Source organism: Lissotriton vulgaris, chromosome 12, assembly GCF_964263255.1.
Source record: "Lissotriton vulgaris chromosome 12, aLisVul1.2, whole genome shotgun sequence".
In the NCBI taxonomy this organism is placed as follows: Eukaryota; Metazoa; Chordata; class Amphibia; order Caudata; family Salamandridae; genus Lissotriton; species Lissotriton vulgaris.
In genome coordinates this window covers 732677294-732689648 of record NC_141700.1, presented here as the reverse complement: position 1 = coordinate 732689648, position 12355 = coordinate 732677294, and the positions used below count along the sequence as shown (strand labels likewise).

The following is a 12355-nucleotide window of genomic DNA, read 5'->3' as shown; positions in this document are numbered from 1 at the left end:
CCACTTTGATGATTGGCCTTCACGGAGGCCCACACCCAACGGCCACCTCCCGCAGGAACATGAGCCACCACTGGGAACCCAGCACTCCACCCCACCCCATCCTGGGGACTTCCGGAGGCAGCTCCCTTGAATCCGCATTTCTGGTAATTCTGAGTGAGTTCAGGTGCACCTTGTTGGGTTCGCGTCCTGGCCATGCTCCCCAGCACCTTGTTTCACTGGTACTTGCAATCATACTTCTGATGCAGGGGAAGATAACACACCTCAGCTTTAGCAAAAGCCTCATCATATGCAGGATATTGGCCTGTCACTGTAAAAGATTTATCAATATTAGATTTCAAGCAACAACGTTTTTTTCAGTTTAGGAGAGCGCACACTTTCAGACATATGGAAATGATAAGACAAAACTGTGATGAAAATACTGTTCCAATAGCCTAATTCAGATAATGATTGGGCCTTTTCAGCCAAGGAATTCCAAAACTCACAGCACAGTTTGGAGAGGAAATTAAATCAAAACAGAGTATTTCCCTAAGATCCCCGAAAGAAACCTATACTATAAAGGAAGTTTCCTTGACTGGCCCTGAAGCCAACAGTGTACCATCAACAATCTGGACTACATAAGGTACCTGCTCAGCTGCCTTATGAATATCATATGTATTCACCCGATTATGTTCAATCCACATTCCATGCCCCATCAAAGACAAGTACTGCCATATGTTTAGGAGTGCCCAATACCTACCAGGTACTTGTCATATGCCTAGCTATTTCCTCCAAATGTCACTTATTCCTATATGCCTAGGTACTCCCACCACCACATGTAAGATATTGCTACAATTGTTTCAGGAAATTTTATATAATGCCTTTAATTGCCAACATGTGTCCAGGTCTTACTACTGTGCACCAGATATTGACATTATTTACATTGGCATTCTAACCACATTCCAGCCATTGCCATCATTGGCTCATTTACTTCCACTACACAGAAGCTATAATCAAATACCTAGAAACAGCCACCACCTGCAAGGTGTTGTCATCATATGACCAGCTTCTTCCAATCACACGTGGCATAGATTTTTTCACTTCAGCCCATTTACAGAAAAAAACATAGTTCTTTGCATTAATTAATGATTAAAAAAATGCTGACTATAAAACCTGATACCCCCATTAAAAATATTTACTGTGCAAAAGCCAAGTCAGATTGGTAATGGACCAGATATTGATTATTTTATTGATATCTTCAATCTCAGAATAACAGAACTCCTTTCTTATTCCAGGGATGGTTTGTACTTGGGCTAGGCTAGAGACAACATGACTGCTTTTAGAATATGCGTGATAACCAATACTTTATGCCGGAGCGGCTCCGCTTGCTCTTGGCACCTCGGGTGTTGCGATATCGGCGCTGGCTCTTTTCGTGGAATATCACATCATCCGAGTGGCTCAGCTGGGGTCGAACGTTGCTCTCCAGGGTGCCACTCTGTGATGGAGAAGCCACATTTCTCCTTGTGGTAGTACCTTTATTCACTGCATTACTGGCATTACCTCTTCTGCTTCTCAGTACTGCAAAAAAGGAAAACAGCGATCACAGTTAAAGAAAGAACAAGCAATCTCTTTGGGAGCTCCAGAAGGGTTTGAGGGACAGATACATATGCCATAAACAACTAATCTAGGTAGGTTAAACATCTTGTGCAGCCCCAATTATAAAAAGGTTCTTAAACTGATAAGATCAAAGAAAGAAATGTGGCATCAGTGTGTCCCAGATATTGAAGAGCGTAGACAACCATTCAGGCTTCACCTGCAGGAAAACACCACATCGAGTTGAGCGGACCAGCCCTGCCACATTCACTCTGGAGGCAGGCGCCACTCTATTTCTGCCTATCAGAAAAAATATCTGGGACCTGCAGGAAGCCACCACATTGCATGGATATCACCAGGTCACCCACATTAACCCGAAGGAAAGCACCACTCCATTTCTGGCTACTGGAAAGAAAATATTTTGACTTGTGTAAGCAACTACTTCACACATCACCTGGGCTGGGAACAGCAAAGAGACATTACTGCACTCTCACTAATAGGTATGCATCATATTTCGTTGCAGAGGAAATTAATTAAGCCCCTAATAGCACAAATGTCCATTCCCTGGAGGAGTATAATACTAGAGTCCCAACCTTTGAAGACAGTGTAGAGGAGATAACTATGCAAATCACAGCTTGTGACTGGGCACCACATTGCATGCAGGAGACAACTACACCAGACCTCACCATATACAAAGCATGGCATTGTCTGGGAGAGAATATCCCCACCTCTTGGAAGATGCCACACTGGTTTAGAAAAAGCTGCTTCAGTCCTCCTCTGTAAATAGATATTTGTTAGACCTGACATCCTTGGCGTGGTTTCACCCAAGCTTTTTGCCTTCCCTCCTCTTGTTATGTTGAATTATTTTTTGTTGGCCTTAGGGATCTGCACTTTTTACCACTGCTAACCAGTGCTAAAGTGCTTGTGCTCACTCCTCTAAACATGGTAAAATTGGCTTACACCCAAACTGCATATTTAATTTAGTGGTAAGTTCCTAGTATAATGGTCTGACATGTACCCACAGCCTGTAAATTAACATGCTACTTGTGGCACTCATTGTGCCTCCCTCTGAAGTAGCCCTTCAAAACATGTCTCAGGCCTACCATTGCAGCTTGTGTGCAGTTTTGAACTGCCATTTCGAACTGGCAAAATAAACCTCTTGCCAGGCCTAAACCTTCGTTATTAATACACACTAGTCACCCCAAGGGGAGGTCCTAAGCATCACATAGGGCAGGATAAAGTATATTTAAAATGTTGGGCGTGTACGTTGAAGTTTTTAATGTCCTGGTAGTATAACCCCGTTCACACAGGATAGCATTGGTTACCTTATTACATTTAACAAGTGATCATTTTTGTTTGGCAACAGGTAGAAATGTCATATTTGGCCTCTAATGACATGTAATTTAAACCCCTTGTTAAAGGTAAAGGCGCATTTTAATTCACAATTCTGAAAACGGTAGTATGCGCATCCCTTGAATCCACTTTGGCATTTTAACCAACCATTTTGGTTGCATAACAGATGAGATAGAGGGGCTTCTTTCTTTGTTTCTGAACATCCCAACAATTACTAAGACCACTGGATCCTAGCAAATACGGTACTGTCCGGCCATACTATGGACCCCGACCATATATACACTGTTTATTAACCTAAGGATAAATTCACATCATTTTACGTACAATATCAACCATAATATGTCAGTACATAACATACACAGGTGAACAGTAACAAGAAGACACAATGGTGGAATTTTGTGTCCGCCACTGATCTTTTGTCAATAAAGTTTTTACCAAAGATTTTGTTGTTGACCATTTCGAAAAGATGAATTCCGTTTTGAGAGTCACGTCAATAGAGATGAGATTCTCTTTGTCCACCATCTATTATCGTCACAAAAACCCAATGTAACTTTTTTGGTTTTGTGCGCTGAACCTCAACCTGAATCACAATCTGACCCGGAAGTAAGAACTAGTAGCACAATTCGCGGTCTAGTCTTTCTTTTTCCACTGTGAAGCAAGCGTAATGCACACATGTTTAAATAGATACCCCGCCCGCGGCTCCAGTAACAATGGAGCCAAAAGCGAGTGCACACAGGTCTACCGAGAGGGAGTAGCCTTGACGAAGTAAGTAGGGGCGTCCTGCCCATCTCAGGACACACGCTCTTTTCAATGCAGCTAAACACTGCTTTCTTGACATTTTTCTGGATCTCCCTGTTTGGCTTTGTTTGTAGGGTGTGACTACAGGCATCCCTCTTTAAACTCCTCGAAGGACTCATGGGGCCAAATGATGGTCGCATTTGAAGTATGTATCCTTAGCACGACAATGCCGGTGACATGACGTTATGTTTTGTGTTTGTATTGTCTTGTGAGTCCCATTTTTTACAGATTCACGCACAGTAGGCATGGTTTGAAAAATATATTTCACCACCACAAACCACGGAATTACCACGGTTTTATTAAATATAATATAGACCTTAGGGTTGTGCATTTTTTAACCTCTTTTCCTTTGTACCCTTACAGGTCTTTTGATATTTAACTCAGACCAATTAGGTGCTGTATATTTATTTCTATTTTTCATTATTATTGTGTTCACTGTGACAACTGGAGTGGGAACATCAGTTCTTCTTTCTAGGTCCTGACGTAATGCCTTGGGGTAGGGCATGAAACTAGTTGACCATAAAGGGAAACAATAGGTATTCACGCCTAGGGTTTTCCCACACGTCCCCCGATTTTAGTATACCATTTTAGGGGTAGGAAGTAAAATTGTTTTTGGACCCACTAATCTGGTATTTTTAATTTTTCGCTTTCTTCACTAAATCCACTCCCTTCTTAAACACCATAGGTGGTTAAGTGTATAGGGGCACCCCTGTATTTTTTCAATTAAGTGCTCCTTCGCATCCGTTAATAGTAGATCGCCCCTGTCCATAAAGGGCAGGGATGGACCCTATGATGAAGCATGCCACCAAACCCGGGTGGGTGAGGGTTTTTTCTTTCTCTGTGTTCCTGCAAGGGTAAACCGCTTTTCCCTTCTTCCAAACTGAGCTGACCCCTTTTGATTATTTGTATAGTAACGTGGAGGACGGGTCCCCACTTTGCCTACCTCTACTCTCCACCTTTTGATTTGACAGTCAAACACATCTCACTGCTACTTTGGAAGCATTATGCCACTGAGCCAGTTTTACCACTTCTGGTTCCTTCCATCGCAGCATATATTCTGAAAAAATTCCAAAATTTGTCAGATGGCTGAGGGTAGGAAGCATTTGAATCGAGAACATTTTTAATGAATGATAATGGGCTGCTCTGGAAGCAAGCGAGATAGCCAATTATTAAACAAGGACTGGAAAAGCCAATAAGTCTCACTTTTCAGACCTATTGTCTTCGCAAAGCTCTACTGCTTAGAGCATTTTCTCAGCACTGTGCAGCATAATGAAAAAAAGAGACAATGAAACAACTGCAGCTATTGGCTGTGTCATTCAACGATCACATGCATGCGTGTTGATGTATTGAGAGGCGACCCCCGCGCCTAGGGGAGGGGCGCCCTTAGTAGCACCACAGGGCTGAGACTCCTCCGAGGGCCCGGATATGGATGGGCTGGCTGGGTTGATGACATCAGGGGGTGGCACAGAGAAACAAAACTTAGAAGATATTTAAGGCTGTGGCTGGGGAGTTTCGTTCTCTTTGTCCCCTCGGACCACAGCAGGGCTACAGGAGCATCGTCGACCACCCACCCACCCGGCAGAAAAGCAAGGCTTCACAGAGGCGGAGGGCTGACAATTAACAACAAAGGGGCATGCACAACAAGGGAGGTGCAGCCATTCGATGGACCCCAAGAGGGGGTAGATTCCATGTGTGCCCTGGGTAGGCGTGGAGGAGGGACTGACCTGCCGGTAGTCCTGGTCTCCACTGCCCTAGCCCACAATGTAGGGACTGAGTAGAATCTTGGGGAGGTTACCTGTGTTCAGGTACCCCGGTGGGCCGGTGCGGTATGCGGTGCCCAGGATGTCAAGTAATGTAACTGTTGGCTGTAGTGCATTGGGGCCTGCCTGCGCAATATGCACAGCAGAGTGAAATTTGGTGGGCCGAGACGGCCAAGTTCAGATGTACGGCAAAGTTTTAGTGTACTGCTGAGTTACAAGTATAAAAGATATAAAGTTGAAATGTAATGTCGTATCTAATTTTCTTGCTGTCATTGACATCTTGATGCAGAATATAAAGTGATGCTGTGAATAATTGTTATATATCCAAGAAAGTTACTTTTCCCTGGTAATGGTCTGTGCCGAAATTACTTGGATTGATTTGAATAAAAGGCTACGCCGTGACAACATACCCTAATTCGGAGAGTTTTTGGGCGTAGTGGGGTGGCAAGGTGATGGTAGCTGGGGAGGAGGGAATGTCCTGTTGTGCGCTTACTATAATTCATTCTTCAGAATGCATGGGCACACCAGTGGTATGTTATGGGTGGAGTTCTCCTTAATTTTTTATTTACTGATCCAAGATGGTGGATGCCACTTGGACTGGTAAATACAAAAATTAAGATTTTGATAGCACAAAAGTGCAAATTGTTTTTTTTAAAAAGGAGCCCAAGCATGGGGGAAGTAGAGAAGCAAATGGTGGGTGTGGATAGGGGAAAGGTATCGCATGAGGGCAGTGGAAGGATAGAAGCTGGGACAAGAAAAATCATTGACAAAAACACAATTGAATCAAGCAAATAAGAGTGGCAATAAAGTCAAGCAAATGGGCAAGATTTAAGCTCTTGTGAGTATTTGGTAAGCCCGCAATAGGGACCTGATTCACAAAGAGTTACAAGTGAGAAGTCTCAGCACTTGGGGTGGAATCTCTACACTCGGTGTAGAATCCCCGTACTGGAAAGGAAAGGGGTGGTCTAGCAGTTATCTATCATAATTCAATAAAAATGACGTTCAATCCAGCTTCTAATGCAGAATGTGAGGCACTGGAATTTAGCCTCAACTACTCCCACCATCATACCTTCAAGGGCATCCTTCTTTATAGGCCGCCGGGCCTTAGGAGCCCTTTTTCAACATCTTTGGGAAATCTAATGGAAAAGGGGCTGTGTGCCAGCTCATATACCATACTGGGAGATTTTAATTTTCACCTGGAGGCCCATTCAGAACTAGATACTGCGACCTTGATAGATCTAATGAATAGTGCTGAACTAAAGCAGTTGGTTATCGGGCTACTCATACGGTGGGGCACACGTTGGATGGTATCTTCTCCAACAACCCACACCTTTCATTCACAGGCCTGCTGCCCTCAGTCTGGTCAGACCATGTGGCTGTTCTATGTGAGTTAGCCACTTCTAACAATCACATTGCTGGAAACGTAGCTAAGAAACAGAGGGAGTTCAGAGCATGGAACAAAGTGGAGGCTTGTGATTTAGAAGAATCACCCATAGATATCGCTGAGGCGACTACTCTATATAATAACTGGCTGGAGGCAGCTGGTAACAAGTTAGCCCCTAGGAAAGTTCTATTTGCTAACAGGGCACCACCCTCCGCTCCATGGTACTCGCAGGAACTTAAAAGAGTGAAAACTGAGTTGTAAACGTATGGAGAGGAATTGGAGGAAGGAGTATAAATGATTGGAAAAAAATGTTTATTTACAAACAGCTACTTCTTAAGACAAAGCAAGTGTTTTTTGCCAACCAAATTAATTTTGCTAAAAACTCGGCCAAAGAACTTTTCAAAACAGTAACTAGCCTGGCGTATCCCTGCTCACCTAATTTTCTTACGAGTCAGGGTTTTGTGAGAGGAAATAGCCAAGTTTTTCTTTGATAAAATTGAGGCCATTTACTCCACATTTAAAAGCCCAACAACTGGGATAATGGACTTACAGAGGGACACAAAACAGGTTTCAGCCCCAACTCTACTCTTGATGAGTTTGCACGGTTGCCCATTATGGACACTCATAAGCTCTTAATGTCGGCGGAATCAGATTCCCATTATGATCTGTGTCTGGTTGCAGTGTTAAAACTGGCCCGGGAACCTATTGCCCTGACACTCATCTCTCTTATTAACGCAATGTTCGCAGTAGGGTATTTGCCGAAAGCCTGGAAAATAGCATCAATACTACCCCTGCTTAAGAAGCCCTGTTTGGATCCTATGGATCCAAACAGCTTTCGACCTCTCTCGCATCTCCCTCTGCCAGCTGAGGTGGTAGAGAAAAGAGTGGATGCACAATTAAGTTCTTATTTACAAGAACCACTAGTACTGGATTCCACGCACTATGGGTTTAGAGTGGGGCACAGTACGGAATCTGCCCTCTTAAAATCTACGGAGGCGATTAGGGAAGTCTTAGACCAGGAGGTAAGGCTGCTATGATTATATAGGACCTTTGCGCAGCATTCAATATGGTCCATCATGATTTGTTGATGGCCCGGTTGCGGGAGTGCGGAGTCCAGGGTAAAGCCTGGAATCTTCTGAACTCCTTCTTTTCAGACAGAGGGCAAACTGTCTCATTTGGAAAATGTTGTTCCAATTCTTTCTTGTTGCCTTGTTGAGTCAAACATCGGTCGTCCATGAGCCCTACACTTTTTAATGTTTATGTGTCCTCATTGACTCCTCTTATCCAATCCTTTGGGTTTTGGCTTGCTACGTATGCTGACGACACTCAAATTGTGGCGTTGCTGCTACCTGGGCAGGAAACAGGGACAGCAAAACGGTTCCATGGTTGTATGGAAGCTGTGGGTAATTGGATGTCTCATAATTGTTTGAAACTCAATTCAAATAAAACGGAGGTTAAACTTCAGGGCCTCAAGTTGGTGGCCTGATACCTTGGGCTCTCTTCGAAACCCTACCAGCAAGGTAAAAAAACTTGGTAGTTTTTATCGATGATAAACTCAATTTTGGTGACCAAGTGAATGCAGTAATCTCAGCCACGTCGTATGTTCTTAAAAACGTGCAAGAAAATACTGCCTTTTTTTGCCTAAGGATAGTTAACAAACAGTAATTACAGCATTAACTATGTCAAGGCTAGACTATTGTAATAGTCTATACCTGAACATTCAGGATCGGTTTCTGCATAGACTTCAATTTCTGCAGAACGTGGCCGCTAGACTGCTCACGGGTACATCCAAATTTGTTTCAGTATACAGGGATATTAGAAGACTTCACTGGCTACCCGTTAAAAAACAAGTGCAGTTTGTAAATGTAAATGTGTGTATATCACTTTGCATGGTTTAAATCAATTTGCATGGTTTACAAAGACCTTCATGGCGTAGGTCCTAACCACCTAAAGCAGCAATTTCAGTGGTATGTGCCTAAAAGACCACTTCGCTCCCATGGAGCAAAACTGGTGACAGTACCACCTACAAAAAAATCCAGCTGGGGCGGCAAAAGTTTTGTGGCCGGGGCAGCTAAGGCCTGGAATGACCTCCCTTTCCATCTAAGAAGTATTTCGGATTTACTGGCATTCAGGAAGGCCTTAAAAACCTGGCTATTTGATGCATAATCCTGGTCTCATATTTACGGTTCTTCTTGAGGACAGTAGCTTGCGCCAGGTCACCCTTGAGTAACAGTTGCGCTTTACAAATGTCACTAACATAACATAACATACTGCAGTTCAGAGATTCCTCCCTGAGTGCCAAGACACTGCCCCTAGTATGGAGATTCTGCATTCATAACTTTACTACATGCAAGTTACCTTCGTAAATCGGACCCTAGGTGTTTTGCAACCAGGCAACTTGTGCTGTCTGGCATGGTCGACCTAAAAAAAGGGCGGCCTCTGTGATAGAACTATGTCAAGGTAATGTCAAGCTATTCCCAACAGCGGGTGGGATTCTGTATAAGGCCTTTTGGTGCCACCGATTACCTTGTTACCTTACATTTTTTTAAACAAGGAAATATTAGACCAACGTATTTGCAGAAATAGGCTGAGAATTATTTACATTCCCTGATACATCTGTGACTCCTCCCCAGAGATACATGCTCCACATACCTGGTGACTGCTGTCTTTCTTGGGAACCTCCTTGGGTTGGGGTTGTTGTCGGTGTCCAGAATTCGTTCTGAAACTTCCATCTCTGAGCCGGTGGTGAAATTGTTGGCCTGGGAGAAATGGACGACCCACACCGAGTGTGGGCCATCGGAAACTCCTTAGTCGCATTGACAGGGCACTGCCCTCTTCGACGAGTAGGTCTCACGTTTGGTGCTGGGGTAGTCATGCGCGATTCTGTTGACAAAATAGTACCATTACAATTAAAAAAGATCACAAAGGATTGATCACTGACCTACCTCTATTTTAACTTACTTGAACTTTGTATTTAAAGTGCTTGACAAACATTTTTAAATAATTGTTTGCTAGGGTTTGGGGAGGGAACTAGAAATAAATTCAAAGAGTCCATGACACCACAAGCCTAGCTAGCATCTAAACGCCGCCAAATGATGTGAAATGTTGCGTTTTATGGAATTGCCACTGCGAAAGCAGGTGGGTAGATCTCTGGAGTGGTATGATGGTTGGTATAAACCTACAGCGTTATAAAGCTTTGATATGAAGAAAGATTGATAATTTATTGGTTAGTGGAGGCCAAATAGTAGAATCTAGTCTGGTTTGAAGGAACTCAACAATGCAAATTTAGGAGGAGCAATGCTGGAATGCGTTGAATGAAAAGCAAAGGAGTTGAGTCAGAAAGGGTGACGTCATGGGGGTGCAATCATGAGTACCAATAAGAGTCAGGTTTTACCCTATATGTACAAATGCACTATCTTCACAGAATATGTCCCTAAATAAATTGACAATAAGACAAAAGGTGATCGTAAACTGTTGTGGCAAACATATTTGGTCTTAGACCGAATCATTAAACATTTATTAAGGCACCCAATTATCCTGAAAGACTCAGAGAAATATAATGTAATGTGAAATATCTTAGGATGTTGAAGACCTTGCTACAGAGATTGGTGTATAATCTCTGGTCACAGTTAATTTACAGCGTTTATTGCAGAGATCCTTGTGTAACATTTTGGCCACAAATTAAAATCCTGGTAAAATAGCTCAGGGGGGTTATTCACCTTTTGTAATCAGCTGTATGTAGTCTGCACTGCATGCATGGGTACCCTTGTATGTTTAACTCCATCTCTAACTCTTTTAAGGTTACTATGACAAGCTGCATTGAGATGCACAATAATCAGAATTTATTAAGATTCAAAAACTATTTTGTGTTGTGTGTTTATAAAACTTCATGATCGGTGTTATAATACTCAGAGATCTGTATGCCTTACATACATACAACGCATGATCAAGTAAACCACTATCAGTGTTTTTCTCGTTGACAACTTATGAATCATTAGATAGAGTATATCTATGTGATCCCGGCTGGATTGCTGGTACATGGTGAAGTGGAGAGTCTTTAAGAAGTTTGTTGGCTTTTGAAATGGCTCACTGTCTATGAGTCTGGTCGGGCTAACTCAGTATTTCATTCTTTTGAGGATGAGTAGAAATGACTTAATGACAGTAGTTCAAAATCCAATATGCCAAGTCTGATACAGGAGGTATGGAGGAGATACAACTCTACACCAAAGAGCAGGTTCTAAGGACCGTCACTCGGTAAATGCTAAGGAGTTGGCTGATGCTTTTTTGTGTAAAAACCTAAAGAAAGGGATCTTACAGCAAGACATCTTTAGTTGTAATTAACTCACATTTAATCAATAAATCAACTACTAGCGTAATGTATGACATATGGGGTTTAATCTTGTCAATTTCTCTGTTGAACAAGTGCAGCCCAAAACTGACTAGTGTAATGGTACTCCTACTCGTCCTGTGGACTAGTAAAAAAAAAGTGAAAGTTTAACTTCAAACACATATTTTGGATTAATGGAGGATGAAGGATTTCTCAGAATTCTGATGGAGCTGTCTCAAAGAGGCCATTTCCAGACCATTCTTCTGAATTATGAGTAAAGAAGTTTGTTGAAAGACACTCAGTGATTATTGTGACTAACACTTGTGAGATATTTGCCTCGCCTCGTTCCCATGGCAAGAACTGTAATGATACCCTTCTTAAAGCTTGACGTGCAACCGACCACTGGTCGAATATTTCTTTCTGATTGTCCTTCACCATAATTGCCCGTCATTATCTGCAGGTTTGAATATCAGTGAAGATCACATTGCAGTTTCCTCATAGGCTGGAATTCTGGCAGTGTGCTGTGGAAAGTTCTGCCTTTTCTAATTCCAACCATTTCTGGTTGCACCAATGAACTACGGGTTTGGTGGAACAAGAGGGTTCTTTGTTCTTAGTCTCAATAGGTTTCCAGGCGTAGGAGTACTGGTGATATCCTGTTTCCTAAAGACACAAAAATGTATTTTATCCTACGGATCGTTTCAGTTTTGATCAAAGCAAGGCCGTCTCCACTTGCGCAGCTACAATCTTGGACCAGATCCATAGAGACTTCAACACTTCTCTGACTCTGCTGCATTTCCAAAATAAATCCCATCTCCACAAGAAGAGTAACAACTTCAATAGTAGGAAACTACTTGTTCTCCTGCAGCACTGTAATCGATTTTGTAATGTAATCAGGGCTCTCGCCCGCTGTTCAACACACATTTACATGACAGCAAGTTTTGCGCTAAGACGCATTAGTACATAATCTTCATAATTGTCACTGGACCATCAACAAATTTACGATTTACTCTAAAATTGTTGCTTAGTTGTTGATCTCAAAATATGCTTGTTTTCACAACCTCTTCTATTTTTTTTTTTATAACCCACTCCCTTTACATGTGTAACTCTTTCAGTTGACAGGCTACCTAAGATAAATTATGACAAAAAGGATTTTCTGGAACCTCA

The 12355-nt window shown here is 42.5% G+C and overlaps 1 protein-coding gene across 1 annotated transcript in view; it reads right to left on the bottom strand.

Annotated features, from left to right (window-relative positions):
- Nucleotides 1–1192: 1192 nt before the first annotated feature.
- Nucleotides 1193–12355, bottom strand: part of LOC147678425 (uncharacterized) — a 66011-nt gene continuing 54848 nt past the window's right edge. Inside the window, exons 6-7 of the mRNA XM_086945626.1 lie at nt 9517–9747; nt 1193–1554 (exon numbers count right to left, since the gene is read on the bottom strand). Of these exons, the coding sequence (XP_086801752.1) occupies nt 1316–1554; nt 9517–9747 (470 nt within the window). The 3' untranslated portion in view covers nt 1193–1315. The remainder of the gene's footprint in view (nt 1555–9516; nt 9748–12355) is intronic.